Here is a 16,478-nt window from a genome sequence, read left to right on the forward strand (position 1 = left end):
CAAAAAGGTCACTTGTCGAGCATTTGTTCAGGCTGAGTTGATGGATTTGTGGTCTCAAGCAGCCTGAACTGGACAAAGGGTCTCAGTTCCTGAAAAACCACTTTTAATTACTCTGTTGATAAGATGGGGTCAGTTGAACGGGTCCTGGAGGGCCTGCAGTTATGTCCCATATTCCATTAGGGCTTTGAAAAATTGTGAGGTTCTCATTTTGTCATTCCCCTTTATTTCTTAACTGGAATAGAAAGAGAAAGCTTCCTTCGTCTACTCTTTGGTTATATAGGAAAGGTATGTTAAATGCTTGATTCTTTCCCTTTACTTGCTAATTTTTAGAGTAGTGATTTAGTTTCTTAGTATTCTTCAGAGGTGACAAATGAGTGGTAGGTGTTTGTGTTTATCATTATGAACTCATGGATTTTTAACATAAAATGTGTTGTAATTGTTATTCTCATTGGTGCTCAAATTGTGCCATCTTGGCGATGGGAGCCTCACATTGATTCCTGACTCCTCATACAATCCCAGTAGTCATTGCTGTTGTCAGGGAGGAAGACATTTCCTCTACCAACTCTGGGTTCTTCTGGCAGAGAACGAATTAAATTCACATGAGACAGAATAACAGGAGAAAATTAAACAAAGCTTTATAAGATGTATACATGGGAGAGGCTCAGGCAACCTGAGCAACTCACCAAAAATGGCCAAAGACACCACCTTAAATATCATCTTCAGCTAAAGACAAAGGAGGATGTTGGGGGAGGGGGGAGTCAGTTACAGGAGATTATCAGACAAGTTCAGTAAACAAGGGTCAGGTTATTATGCAGATTTAAGTCCTTGCCTTCTGCATTGATAAGAGTTTCTAGAGATATCGTCATCCCTCCATCCTGATACAGAGAGGGAGACACCTTTACAGATGGAGATTTCCTTTACGGTGTAAATGTTGCTTAACAAAGGGTAAGTAAACTCTGCTTTTCAGAGTTTCTTTCCTGTCTGCAGCTTTTTTAAAAGTAACCAGCCCCAACTACTCCTCATGCCAAAGAGACATAACTTGGGGTGGCCAATTCCAGTCCCCCACAGTCCCGCCTTTGAAACTTTTTTTTTTTTTTGTTAATGTTATGATAGATTACAACCTTGTGAGATTTCAGTTGTACATTTTTGTTAGTCATGTTGTGGGTACACCACTTCCCCCTTTGTGCCCTCCCCCCACCCCCCCTTTTCCCTGGTAACCACTGATCAGATCTCCTTATCAATATACTAACTTCCACCTATGAGTGGAGTCATATAGAGTTCGTCTTTCTCTGACTGGCTTATTTCGCTTAACATAATACCCTCGAGGTCCATCCACGTTGCTGTGAATGGGCCAATTTTGTCTTTTTTTATGGCTGAGTAGTATTCCATTGTGTATATATACCACATCTTCTTTATCCAATCATCAGTTTCTGGGCATGTAGGTTGGTTCCACGTCTTGGCTATTGTAAATAATGCAGCGATGAACATAGGGGTGCAACGGACTCTTGAGATTTCTGATTTCAGGTTCTTAGGATAGATACCCAGTAATGGGATGGCTGGGTCATAGGGTATTTCTATTTTTAACTTTTTGAGAAATCTCCATACTGTTTTCCATAGTGGCTGTACCAGTTTGCATTCCCACCAACAGTGTATGAGGGTTCCTTTTTCTCCACAACCTCTCCAACATTTGTCGCTCTTGGTTTTGGATGTTTTTGCCAATCTAACAGGTGTAAGGTGATATCTTAGTGTAGTTTTGATTTGCATTTCCCTGATGATTAGCGATGATGAACATCTTTTCATGTGCCTATTGCCATATTCATATCTTCTTTTGAGAAATGTCTGTTCATGTCCTCTGCCCATTTTTTGATCGGGTTGTTTGTTTTTTTGTTGTTAAGCAGTGTGAGTTCTTTGTATATTATGGAGATTAACCCTTTGTCGGATAAGTGGCTTGTAAATATTTTTTCCCAATTAGTGAGCTGTTTTTTTGTTTCAATCCTGTTTTCCCTTGCCTTGAAGAAGCTCTTTAGTCTGATGAAGTCCCATTTGTTTATTCTTCCTATTGTTTCCCTCAACTGAGGAGTTATAGTGTCCGAAAAGATTCTTTTGAAACTGATGTCAAAGAGTGCACTGCCTATATTCTGTTCCAAAAGACTTATTGTCTCAGGCCTAATCTTTAGGTCTTTGATCCATTTTGAGTTTATTTTGGTGTGTGGTGAAAAAGAATGGTCAATTTTCAGTCTTTTGCATGTGGCTGTCCAGTTTTCCCAGCACCATTTGTTGAAGAGACTTTCTTTTCTCCATTGTAGGCCCTCTGCTCCTTTGTCGAAGATTAGCTGTCCATAGATGTGTGGTTTTATCTCTGGGCTTTCAATTCTGTTCCATTGATCTGTGGACCTGTTTTTGTACCAGTACCATGCTGTTTTGATCACTGTAGCTTTGTAGTATGTTTTGAAATCGGGGATTGTGATTCCGCCAGCTTTGTTTTTCTTGCTCAGGATTGCTTTAGCAATTCGCGGTCTTTTGTTGCCCCATATGAATTTTAGGATTGTTTGTTCAATTTCTGTGAAGAATGTTCTTCCGCCTTTGAAACTTTTAAGTCTCACAGTCGTGTGTAACTTTAAGAGCTTTCATAGTCCAGAAGCTGAGTGGTAGATTGTTTCCTCTCACTGAACACATTTCTTAGTCCTGGTAACAGATCAGTTCAGTTAAATCCATTTTAGAAGGCGGTGATACAGGTGTGCCCCCAACGTTTGGCCTATATTTTGGAAGCAAGCAATCAGGTATTTAACAAGTATTTCTATGGAAATAAAAAGAAAAACAAGGTTAATGGTTTGAGCAAATTATAAGCTAGTTCCTGAGTCCAGTGGACAGACGGTCAAGATTTCTAGATGTCAGAATCAAAGCATCTTTTGCAGCTTGAAATGTCTGTTATGATGTCATCAGGCATTCAGGTATCTTTCTGAGTGGCTTACAGCTTACACGGCAACAGACAGGAATCTCTCTTAAGTTTCTATCAAGTTGTTCAGCTTCATTTTGCGGGGCTTCAGGAAAAAGAGCAGGTTCAATTCTTAATGATTCCAAATGAAAATGAAGAAAAAATTGAAAACATTAGTTTGGAGATTTGTAACCAGATATTTCAGGAGAAGAATTCAGGATCCAGTCCATTTCACAGGTAGAAAAAAACCTGAAAGACAATTAACAGAACTAGCATCTAATATCCAAATATGCATTATAGTTTTTCACTGAAACATAATTTTTCTCTCTAAAATCAACCTCATTTTTACAAAAGATAGCCAAATTAAGACTAATTGGTTTGCAAAATAAGTTTAGTTTCAATAAACTTGGCTCAATTATTTACATAAGTGCAGCAAGATTAGAAATTGATCATATAGGCTTTTAAACCTGCTTTACTGGAATTTTTTTATGAGGAATCTCAGATTGAACTTTAAAGGTCTTTTGAGGCCAGAAAAGCCAAGCCAAGGACTTCTCATAAGATTTTTGCCTGCAGTACCTACAGATTTGAGTGAATTTCTCTCTTCTCTTGAGATTCCACAAAATATTTTGAGGTTTCTTGCACCTGCCAGATAAGCAAGCTTCCTTACTTACCAGGTAAGATTCCCGGAATCTCTCTCTGTAAATAAGGTACCAGGCCCATATTTCCACGTGGCTTTATTTCCAGAAAGTCAACCTTATTCCTCAAAGGCAGTATTGTCATATACGAGCCTATATGTGTCTCTCAAATATGACATTCCAGTCAAAGCCTTTGTACCATAACCAATGTAGAACAGATTCTTATTGAACTTATGCAAATAACCATATTGCCACGAAATAACCATACTCATTTACTCACTAAGTTTCCAAATTCTGGAGGGATCAGGTAAGGAGAAAAAGATAAATGTTTCAGTTCTGCTCATAAAGGTATAATTTCACTAAATTGCTGTTAAGTCATAGTTAGCATAAGAGAAAAGAGAAAAAGATTTCCTTAAATCTGAGAAAACGAAAGCAAAACATCAAAAAATCAACAATATTTCAAATAAAAGACATAAAAATTATAATCATCCTCATCAGTTGGTACGGTCCTGTATAATTGATTCTTGATCTTAATCTTCTGTTGTCAGTTTTATGAGGTCATCGCTTTCTCCATTTTATTTCTGTAATTCTTGCCCAGTTCAGTTTTATGATTTGAAAGTTTATCAGGAGCCTGTACTCTAGAGTAAGCGCCAGAGTCCTTTCCATGAATTTCTTTGAAGAGGAAACATACTTGCAAAAGCAAAAAGCATCAGAGTAAAACAACTGACTGTAAACAACAAAAGACTTAAAAATGACAATTGACAGAGAAACTTGTTTATTTCTGTGATATACAACACCTTAAAATAATAATTAGAATTATGGCTGACAACCAGGACAGATCAGAATTTTAGGAATGTTAGATAATTTTAAAACATTTATATCAATAACGTTAACCCATATAATACCATCTAACAAAATTTATCATCGCTATCTGACAACGCTTCCAATGTAATTTAACAGACAAAATAAGCCTAATTAGAATCTTCCACCTTATGGCAAGAGAGAGCAAATTTCTCTGTGAAGTCCCAGGGGCCCTCTGAAAATCCCCAGAGAAATCCTCTTCCTTCATCCAGGTCACAAGAAAGCCTTTATTCGGGACTTGAATATTTTTGAGGGAGAAGCTTGTCAAAAATATCAAAAGGTTTTAAACGCTTGTTCAGATAGGAAACAATGCTCACTGTGAAACAATGGTCAGGTGTATACTCAAAATGAGTACAGAAATAGTCAAGGGCAAAACAGTTAAAACAGTCAAAATCTTAAGAGACCTCTTTCTGAACCTAAGAAATTATTTTAACAAAACAGATTTTCTGTCTTTTAGGTAGACTTAGAGCAGACCAAAAGTTCAAGAAACTTATCCTTTTGAGAGCAAAAAGCAAATTTTAATTTTTGCACCCACTCATTTTTTTAACATTAAAACTCATTTACTTAATTTGATTTAGTTAATCTTAGTCAGCTTGACCAGAATAAAACTCCTTTCAGAATTTCTTCTTCACAAACTTATACAACTTTCTTCTACCTTCAGAATTTGTCCCATGCTTTCTTTTTTTCCTTCTAGTACCTTAGGACTAATTTATCTTTCTTAACCCAACAAACAAAAGTACTTCCATTCTTTATACCCTCTTTACTGAAAACATACCTTTTTTACTTTCCTTGAATACAGAGCTGTTTTTCTTATTACTTTCCAGTAGCTTTAATTACATATGTTAATTAGAACTTTTAACCCTTACAGACCCTAGTAAAAACTGAAAAGTAAGCAATTATGAACTGTCTTTTATATCAGCATTCTAAACACTTTTCTACAACATGCCACTTCACAATAAAACACAAGGCATACTTTCTAATAGACCCAAATGCTTTTAGCCTCTTTGCAATAAGAAGCCAAAAGCAGATCAACTTATGTTTAATAATTAATGTCTAATGTCTTATTTGGAAATGATCTAGGTACTCAACGAATTTTATCATTTAAATCAACCTAACAAAACTTCGAAGTTTCATTACCCAAAAGATTTTAGAAGTTATTTTAAATATACATGTCATGAGATGTAATTATTTTAAAAAGTTTACCCAATACTTTTAGCTTTTTCACATGTGTTTAGTTTACTTGTTCCCAATACTTGTTTAGATTGCCCATAAAACTTCATGAAACATTAGACAAAATTAGCTACCATTTGAAGCTATTATTTTGCTGAGAAATTTCTAACAGACAATGTGAGCTTATTTCATTAGTAAACCCAGGCTGCATGTTTGCATCATATCCAGTTTTAACTCTGGAGGACATATCCATTTTAATCAAACCAACAAGCTTAAACTTTCATTATCCAAAGATTAATCTATATCATCTTAAAAGATATTGGGTTAATTTCTGTTGCATTTAGAATTTATCTAAGCACTTACTTTAAGCCAATTAAACAGAGCTCTTAGTTTTGGCCATACCATCTGGGGGTAAAAAGATTACACACATCTAAGATACATATAGACACACATGCACAGAAACTTCACACCTGTTGTTTTAAAAATCACTGCCATGAATCAGGTACAATAATATACAGCTCCCTAGTTATGAATCCAAATTTTGTTTTGAGCATTTTTACTAATATTTGTGGAGAAGACACTCAAGATGCTAGATATTTTTTCTTTGGCAAGGGCACACTTATGGCCTTTTCCCTTCTTCTTTTTTTGTTTTTTTCTTTTTTCAGTCCTTGGAATTAACTTCATCACAACAACACAGAGAAACCACTCAAGTTTTTTTTTTTTCAGATGGAGTTTTAGGGGCATAAACCACCCAATTGAAAGCATTTCCAGCTAGTTAAAATGCACCTGAGGGGTGAGTCTCCGGGGATGGTTGAGGCATTCTCCATGGTGGTAAAGCTGGTGTCTGACAGCACCCAGAGAAAGGGTGCAAAGGCACCTGACTGCAGGCATCAACATAGTTATAAGATCTAATTAAGTCCCACTTAGCCTTGGCACTTAGTCCCTGAGCCAGCACAAGGCAAGGCAGGGAAGCAGGAGGCAAAGGCCTGGAGCTGCCTGGGGGCTGGAGCTCTCTGTGCCCCCGGTTGAGAGTTAAGTACAGAAGGTCCAGGTTCTGCTTAGGTCCAGCCTGAACTTACCCTCAACTTGGTGACAAGAGAGGAGGTGACAAACAAGACAGACAAAGCAGGGAAAAGAAGGGATCAGGTCTCATCCTCATGGCTTCTTCCTGAGGGTTATCAAGATAAGGGTCATGCAACAGTTCCCATGCCGGGGCAGACAACAGTAGCAGGACAGTTGACAGAATAAATCACAGGTCTCCTATCCTCATAACTGACTCAGTAGGCACCTAAAATACTCAACGAGTCAACCACCAAGAGAGGGCACCCCGCCTGGGGTTGCTGGGGTGATCAGGCCCGGAAACCAGAGTGGGGGCTCCCAGAGGTGGAGCCTTTGACACTTTAAAGATTTCTTTCTCTACTGCAAAGCTCAAAAGGAGCCTAAAATGGCCACTGTAACTTTAAGAGAGAGGAAAGAAAAGGGTCCATTACCTTGAAAATCTCCCCTGAACCTAGGGCAGCACCCTACCTGTTGTGCCTGTGGGGTTCCTATAGCAAGGGGCAATGGGGGTGTCCCTCTGCATTGCATCCCTTGTATACCTTCCCTGTTATGTCTGGCAGTAATAAGTGCCAGGTGAATTGTCCCAAAGATAAAAGAATAAGAGAAAAGCAGTGAAGAATTTTCTGCCAGTCTGGGGGACATTCTACCCAATTGCATCCTGGAGCTGTTCTCCCAAGAAGGGGTTCCCATACTCAACCAAAGGTTAGAGTTTGGTATTTCCCTTGAACCTGAGTCCCAGTTGGGACTTTCCTGTGGTTCAGAGTGTGGTCAGGAGCCACAGGAGGGATTCCAATCCAGCCTTAGGAAAAGAAACCTGTCATGGGAGTCTTGGAGATTGGCGACCGTCCTAATGACTTAAGTGGTCGACCTGTGCCCATGTAAAATTTATTTATTAGAGACAGCATTAGGAAGGAATGGATTAATTTGTTCTTCATCACCCTCAGGCTTAAGGTACTGATTCTCTTCAGGCTGAATTCCATGATTTGCCCCATAGAGTAGCCATGGGCAGCAAACGTGGATTCATACAGCTGTCTGAGAAGGTTCCCGATGGAGAAGTGAATTTAGGTCCATCTTTGAAAAAGAGAAAGGCACAAGGAAGACTATAACTTCAGCCTGCAAGCTGGTGAAGCAAGCGGGCTCAGCAAGCCAAGGAGTCAAAAGAAAGATTTCTTGGACTCTCAAGGTCTAAAAGTAGTGCTCCTTTATTCAGAGAGTAGCGTGGGGACAGGGCCCATGGGCAGGACTTTATCAATAGGTCTTGGTCTTATAATATTGCATAAGGAAGAATTCCCATCCAGACATTTTAAAACATACTCAGGTAAAGTTGATATAACCTCTTTATAAAGAAAATCAGCTCAAGCATTCCAACCTTCATAATCTTATCAACACTTAGACCTTTAAATTTCATCAGTTCAATTGTAACCTGAGTCAGGATCTTAAAGCTAGTCATTATTTTATTGCATGTGTTTCCTTTTTAATTTGGCCTTTTCATAGGTACCAATAAAAATTATGATGAGAGCTCTCGCAATTTTTTTTCCCCCAATTTAGTTTTCCGAGTTTAAATGATCCATTGTCTGGCCACATTGACGAGTAGGATCTTAACAGTGACTCAAACAATAAGCTTAACCATGGATGCAAGAGGTGTCTCCAAAAGAGATCCAGATAGTTCACTCCCAAAAATAGTCTAAGAAAGTAAAGGCCTTCAGTGCACAGCAAGCAACAAAGGTTGAGGCAACAAAGGCCCCTATGAAAGCAATTGGGACCTCTTATGACAAACTCTCCTGAGAGCTAACACAGCCGGATAAAGAGAGTGTGTCCCAGAACCCCAGATTACTTGACTGGCTGCCAAGATGTATGCCGGTACATGCATCCTCTGATGGCGGAGACCAGAAAGGTGACAAAGCCAAGCTCTCAACACACAGAACAAGACAAAAGGCCCAGACAACAGGCTTATAGAGATGCCTGTGTCTTATGACAAACAACAAAAAAGACAAAGACAAGGAAAAGTACTATCTCTGAGAGGAAAAGGATCTACAATCAATGAGTACTCAACCAAATCCTAGAGTAGCTGAATCCAAGAAGCTAGCCTCACCAAAATTTTCTCCTGCTAATCTAAATTTAGAAGAACAAAAAAAAACTCACCAGTCTTGCTTCCGTTGGACCCTGCAGGCAGAGATCCAGGAGACTGATGTAATAAGAACTCTTACCTCTTGCTGGCTCTCGCCAGGGGTCCGGAATCTCTTGGCTGCAGCAGTCCAGGAGTGAGCAGTGTCCAGCCAGGGAGATTTTATGCTGTCCAAGTCACCAAACTGTTGGGGAGGAAGACATTTCCTCTACCAACTCTGGGTTCTTCTGGCTGGAGAATGAATTAAATTCACATGAGACAGAATAACAGGAGAAAATTAAACAAAGCTTTACAACATGAGTCTCAGGCGACCAGAGCAACTCACCAAAAATGGCCAAAGCCACCACCTTAAATATCATCTTCAGCTAAAGACAAAGGAGGATGTTGGGGGAGAGGGGAGTCAGTTACAGGAGATTACCAGACAAGTTCAGTAAACAAGGGTCAGGTTATTATGCAGATTTAAGTCCTTGCCTTCTGCATTGATAAGAGTTTCTAGAGGTAAGGTCCTCCCTCCTTCTGATACAGACAGAGAGACACTCTTACAGATGGAGATTTCCTTTACAATGTAAATGTTTCTTAACAAAGAAACTCTGCTTTTCAGAGTTTCTTTCCTGTCTGCAGTTTTTTTAAAAGTAACCAGCCCCAAAGATTCCTCATGCCAAAGAGACATATCTTGGGGTGGCCAATTCCAGTCCCCCACACTGTCTTCCTTGCTTTCTGTTTTGACAAAATGCTGTTCATTTTCTGTTTTAGACCTGGAACCAACCATTTCTCCTAGCAGCCTTGGTTCCTTTTAGTCAGAAATGTTATTTGGAGACCACAGTATGGGGTCTAGGGGCACTCGTCACCATTACGTTGGTCATTTTTCTAGGCCTTTCAGGAGAATGACTTAGCAAATACTTTTTATTTTAAAAAGAAAGAGAAAATACATCATAAGTATATATTGATATTTATAAGTCCAATTTGGAGTTGTATGGTTTTATAGTTTATATTTATCTCACTTTTGATTTTATATTTATCTCACTTCTGCAATACTGGAGATCTTGGTTGGTAATTACATTGACATAGTTGTTTTTATATATATATATACACACACACACACACACACAGTCATCACTTAATGACAGGGATACGTTCTGAGAAGTGCATCGTTTGATGGTTTTGTTGTGCGAGTGTCATTGAGTATACTCACACAAACCTAGACGGTATAGCCTACTATATACCCTACATACCTATGCTATATGGTACTAATCTTATGGGTCCACCGTTGTATATGCGGTCTGTTGTTGACCAAAACATCATTATGTGGTGCATGACTGTACACGTACATATGTATATATGTATGTGTATGTATGTATCTGTTACAGGGTATATCCTATCAGTTTTGGTACAATCAGGAACCATTTTAATTCTTAAAATTAAGAATTATTAACTAGATACAAACTTGTTTACTGAAAGGATAAATTAAAAACTCTTGAAGTATCACAGAGATAGCAGCTATAAGGGAACAGCTGAGCAACAAAGGCAAAAGTTTGGAATTATTAAAATTTAGAGGAAGGGCCTTGTGGGATGCAGTTCAAACATCTAAAGAAGAGTTGTTACTTATCTTCTGCTGGTGTCTGAGCCTTTGGTCATGAGATCTCAGACCTCAGAAGAACAGGAGTAGGCCAGTGGTGTTGGTGTCTTGGAAGTGGTATCTTGGAAGTGAAAGCTAAAGCTGGTTCTACAAGTACTGGAAAAACTGCAAACTAGAGCTAACTGTTGCTTTGGGAAGGAACTGTTGCTGCTGTGGTAAAGCAGCATTGGTTGGTGTGATGTTCACAGAAAATGTAAGCAATTAGGAAGCCAACCAAAATAATCAAGTCTCTTCTTCCTCTGGCATTGTATTCTCCCTCCAGCACCACCTGTTGTTAAAATCTAATGGTGGAACCAGCTTAGAAAGCATAAATATGGCTTGAAGAGTAGGAGTATAGAAGAGATGGTGCTGAAAGTAGACATTATAGAATTGTTTCTGTCAAAACAGAAAGCAAGAAAGACAGCAGTTACTACACATGTGCACTGGAAATATTCCATCAAATCATCATGTTTTAAAGTTACTTGAAATAAATAACTCTTCTCTGTATGGTTAAGCCACCCTCTCGATAGGCAGGTTCATTTGTTTCATTTTGCTTTTGATGTTAGGGATTTAATTTCTTTAAATTTAAATTTGTATAACTACATGAAAAATATTTATATAGCTCCAATGTAAAATCTGTAAAACAGGATGTATTTAGAGAACTCAAATTTCAATCCCTGTCTCATCTACCTTATTTCTTCTCTGCCTTCTAGGTAACCATTTAATTTCTTTTATGGTTTATCCTTCCAGTTTTAATAGTATTTTATATATAATTTTAAGTAATTTTATCTTTTTAAAGTAATAAGCAAATATCGTCCCACCCCATCTCCATCTTTCTTAGATAAGCAGTATCATGATAGGTTTTTCCACTTATTTTATTTTATATACTAGAAATTTTACCCACCAGTATATATTGAGCTCCCTCATTCATTTTTGTAGCATAGTGTTGAGATGAATTGTTAAGGGGCCGGCCCGGTGGTGCAGCGGTTAAGTTCGCTCATTCCGCTTCTTGGCGGCCTGGGGTTCGCCTGTTCAGATCCCGGGTGAGGACATAGCACCGCTTGGCACGCCATGCTGTGGTAGGCGTCCCACGTATAAAGTAGAGGAAGATGGGCACAATGTTAGCTCAGGGCCAGGCTTCCTCAGCAAAAAAGAGGAGGACTGGCAGTAGTTAGCTCAGGGCTGATCTTTCTCAAAAAAAAAAAAAAATGTTAAGTGACATTCTTATAGAGGTGATAGTTGAAGCTAAGGGAGTGGAGGAGACCAATCCTCAGAACTAACGAAAATCTAAAGAATCAGAGGAGGAAGAGTGGTGGTGGGATCCAGAGGGGCCATCAGGAGATAAGAGGATCTGGAGGTATCAAGGAATCCAGATGATTCCTAGGAACCAGGAGTCAGTGGCATCGAATGATATTAGAAAGATCGAAGATGATAAGAACTGAGAAAAGGCAGGTTTTGGTTTATGGAAATGTTATCCAGATATTTGCAATTTGGTTAATGTAAACCACTGACTGAGAGGGAAAATTTTTTTTCCCAGCCACGAATGATACCATGAGGACTGCTTATATGTTGTGTAAATTTAATATCTATTCTCAGAGAATAGTGCCACCATCTACACGACTAACCAAGGTGAAAACATAGAGCTATCTCTTCTTCACCTCCCATATGCAGTGCATCTTCCAAATGATTCAGTTTTACTTCCTGAACCTCCCTCATTCATCTCTACTTCTGCCCACTTTCACCTAAACCACTGAGAAAACCTCCTACTTGTCTCTGTGTAGAAACACTTGCCCTTCTCTAATCTGTTCTCTACATTGCAGGGGCAGCGATTTTAAAAATGCAGATCTGGCTATGTTGCTTACTTAAGAGATTTAGGAGACTTTTTCAGACAAAGACTAAAATCGTCATCTGACCCTGCTTGATCTGGCCGCTGCCTGTCTTGCCACTAGCTTCTTCTCTTGCCAGTCTTCTCCTTGATCTCTCCCCTTCAGTCATACTGGCTTTCTGTCAGTTCTTTGAACCTACCATGCTCTTCTTGCCAGAGGTTTTTGTACATGCTGTTCTCTCTACCTAGAAGGCTTTTCATCAGTAATTGATGACTCAACTTTCATATCTTGGTGCTAATATGATCTCCGTAGAAGCTTTGCCTGGATAATCTCTCCTGTCACTTTCCCCAGCCTTCCAGCCTTACTAAGATGAGATCACTTTCCCTCATCATATGCTCTTATAGCTTCTCTTACTTTCCTTTATGGCTCTTCTCAGTTTATAGTTATGTTTTAGTGTGGTTATTCCACTAACATAGGTCTGCCTCACTTTTAATCTTTACAACTATTCAGTAAAATCTGTGTTATTATCCTTATTTTAGAGATGAGCCTTCTAAGTAACCTGTCCAAGACTACTGGGCTAGTAAATGGGAGAATTGGAATTTGAACCCACATTTCATCTGTGAGACTAGGTATCATAAGGGCAGGGACTGGGTTTGCTTTTCCTGATCATTGTATCCTCAATGCTTAGCGTAGTGCCTGGAATATTTGATATATTGAACTAAGGACAGTGTCCTGCTATTTCCATTTCCTGTATATAATTTTAAACGTAAAGTCAGTTTAAATTTACAAACACTAGTAAGAAGATAACTGATAGAGTCAAGTATGGTTTGTATATCATTTATGGATGACTAGTGATATGACCATCTCTTCATTTTTCTCAAAAATCGATGTGGCGTGTTTCTTTTATCAGGTGTGTACAAGCTGTGAGGACAATGCAGAAGCTAATGGGTTTTGTGTAGAGTGTGTTGAATGGCTCTGTAAGACGTGCATCAGAGCTCATCAAAGGGTGAAGTTCACAAAAGACCACACTGTGAGACAGAAAGAGGAAGTATCTCCAGGTAATAAATTAGTTCTTTTAATCTGTTTTTTTCTCTGTCCCTCCCACCGTCTTTTCTTCCTTCCTGTACTGACTTGTTTTGATATACTTTTAAGCATTAAATATACTCTTGTTTTTTAATACAATTAGGTCTATACTGTAGTTGAAATTTGAACACTTACACACGTTGGTAAGTATGAATAGATAGAAAATCCTTCTGCCTTATATTCATGCTCTCAACTCTCTTTCTCCTATAATGCCTTAATTTGGTGTGATTGTACAGCAAATGGAAAAAAAAAACCCTGCTTTTTGAATTTTTCTCTCTTATCTCTTCTTTTATTTCTAAGATGACAAGGGGTGAGTTCAAAGTTTTACAACTCTTTTCTTTCTGATATTCTTGAAGTAAACCTGTTTCATTATATTTGATATATGGATAACCAAAGAAGCTTTGCTTTTAATGTAAGTGTGGTTTGTGGGTTTTTATGTTGTTGCTTATAATGTAAAGTTTACTGATACTTTTTTTATTCTAGTAAAATACATGTAACTTAAAATTTGTCATTTTAACCATTTTTAAGTGTAGATTCAATGGCATTAATTGCATTCATAGTGTTATGCAACCATCACTACTGTATATTTCCAAAACTTTATCACCCCAAAAAGAAACTGTATCCATTAAGTAATAACTGTCCATTCTCCTCTCCCCCCAGCCCCTGCTAACCTCTAATCTACTATCTGTCTCTTTGAATTTGCTTATTTCAGATATTTCATATCAGTGGAATTATACAGTATTTGTCCTTCGGTATCTGGCTTATTTCACTTATCACAGTGTTTTCAGGGTTCATCCGTGTTGTAGCATTTTTCAGGACTTTGTTCATTTTTATGGCTCGTTAATATATTTTTGTTTAAAAATTATTACTTATTGAGTCAACCAGTGTTTGTATGCCTATTCTATATTCTAGGAACTTTGGTAAATACTAGGGATGAAAAGTTGAATAAGAGAGATGCTTCCTACCCTCATGATGAAGGCTATGAACAAATTAACAATCATAATTTGGCCTCACAATTCTGTGGGATCACGTGAAAGAAATACAAATTCAGATTGGGAGATTTAGGTTCGAGGCCAAATCTGGGACTTCAAGGATGAATAGAAGTTCATCATGTGAAGGGGAAGAGTGGGGAATACTGAAGCACATGTGCAAATTTCCAGAGGGGAAAGTTGAGTGTAGCCGGAGAGTAAGATGCCAGAGGAAGAGTAGTAAGGGATGAGGCTAGCAGTCTGGAGACACAGGAAAAGGGGGAGATATAATTTCTGAGGATACTGATAAAGAAAAAGCACAAAAGAGAAAAGGCCAGGCATAGATTCAGATAAGTTTAATAGCTTAGTATTGGAAAGACTTATGTTTTTCTGTGAAGTCAGCCTTCTATTGAAGAAAGAGAGCAGAGGAAAGAGGATTAAAAGGTAAGGAATGTGGAGGATATTTAAAATAACTTCAGTTGAAAGAGAGTGCCAGCTTCGGAAGCAGATGGGTTGCTTACTAACTTTGAGGTTACATTTAATGTGTCGGCCTTAAAACTTTCTCCATCAGGCCTCAGTAGTCTGGATGTGAGTATAAAGAAGAATTGAACTTATCTTGGGTTGGGGTTTAGTTTAGTTGGACAGTTGTTTCAGAAGTTCAAGGGGGTAAGAAATACAGATTATAGCATGTACTGAAATGAAGGATTTGGGGATTTTAACCATATCAAGGAAGTGAACTTGATAGTGTCAGTTGATAGGATGAAAGAAACGATTAGGGACTAGAGATATGATGAGGTACAGTGAGAGTAGTTAACTAAGAATTGGAAGGTTAGGGGCTGGCCCAGTGGCGCAGCAGTTAAGTGCACATGTTCTGCTTCAGCGGCCCAGGGTTCACCAGTTCGGATCCCGGATACAGACATGGCACCACTTGGCAAGCCATGCTGTGGTAGGCGTTCCACATATAAAGCAGAGGGAGATGGGCATGATTGTTAGCTCAGGGCCAGTCTTCCTCAGCAAAAAGAGGAGGATTGGTGGCAGATGTTAGCTTAGGGCTAATCTTCCTTAAAAAAAAAAAAAAAGGAAAAAAGAAAAGAATTGCAAGGTTAGAGAATAGAAGTTGTTAGAGTGGGGTGTTTGAATTTATGATTATAGAAATGGGACAGTTATGGACAATCAATAATCTAGGGTGGGACCATGATGTATATTGAATGGAATAAGTAGCTAAAATAAAGTACAAGTCTCAAGATGAAAACGTCTGAGATGCTTGTCTTTATGTAGCGATTTATGTGGACTTCTAAATCATCCAGCACGATGATGAGACTTAGAACTAGGAGGATGCCTGTGAGTCAGGATCTGAATTTTTTGATAAATAAAGGAAATCTATAAATGGGTGAGATGATGTCCTAATTGTCTAAATCAGAAGTTCTATAAATAATAATTCCTGGACAGTGGGCACAAATCAGGATGTCCCAAGCCAAATATAGATATATGGTCACCTTATCTACTCTGATGCCCAGATGACAAGAACATCAAGGAGAAGGGTGCAGGGAGCTATGAGGATATTCAAATTACTAATATTGAACCATCTTTGCATTGCTGGAATTAATTCCATTTGGTCTTGGTGTATTGTGCTTTTTAATATTTTTTAAATATATAGTTAATTTTCTCTATCTGATTATCTTCCTTTTTTCATTCTGAACTTTATGTATTTTTTTTTTTAAAGATTTTATTTTTTCCTTTTTCTCCCCAAAGCCCCCCCCCCCCCCCCCCCCCCCGGTACATAGTTGTATATTCTTGGTTGTTGGTCCTTCTAGTTGTGGTATGTGGGACGCCGCCTCAGCGTGGTCTGACGAGCAGTGTCATGTCCGCGCCCAGGATTCGAACCAACGAAACACTGGGCCGCCTGCAGTGGAGCACGTCAACTTAACCACTCGGCCACGGGGCCAGCCCCGAACTTTATGTATTTTTACCTTCTTTTTGATCTGACTAGATAGTAGGTTATCTTTTTGTCTTAATCTACAGAAACAGCTGTTAAACTTATTTATCTAATTATCCTTTACGTATTTTCAGATCACTAATTTTGTTTAATTCCTCTCAGCTTACCTTAGTTTTATTTTAAAATTGTATTACTAACTTCATTGAGAAGTACTTGACATTCGTTTTTCATTTTCTTTAGAATTGTAAGTGTTTAAAGCTTGATT

At 38.4% G+C, this 16,478-nt stretch overlaps 1 protein-coding gene across 4 annotated transcripts in view; it reads left to right on the forward strand.

Moving 5' to 3' along the window:
• TRIM24 (tripartite motif containing 24) overlaps positions 1–16,478 on the forward strand; it is a 102,728-nt gene that overhangs the window by 43,047 nt on the left and 43,203 nt on the right. For all 4 annotated transcript variants that reach the window (XM_044778022.2, XM_044778120.2, XM_044778078.2 and 1 more), the window contains exon 3: positions 13,137–13,284. In XM_044778022.2, coding sequence (XP_044633957.2) covers positions 13,137–13,284 — 148 coding nt within the window. The remainder of the gene's footprint in view (positions 1–13,136; positions 13,285–16,478) is intronic.

This window comes from Equus asinus, chromosome 1 (assembly GCF_041296235.1).
Source record: "Equus asinus isolate D_3611 breed Donkey chromosome 1, EquAss-T2T_v2, whole genome shotgun sequence".
Lineage (NCBI taxonomy): Eukaryota > Metazoa > Chordata > Mammalia > Perissodactyla > Equidae > Equus > Equus asinus.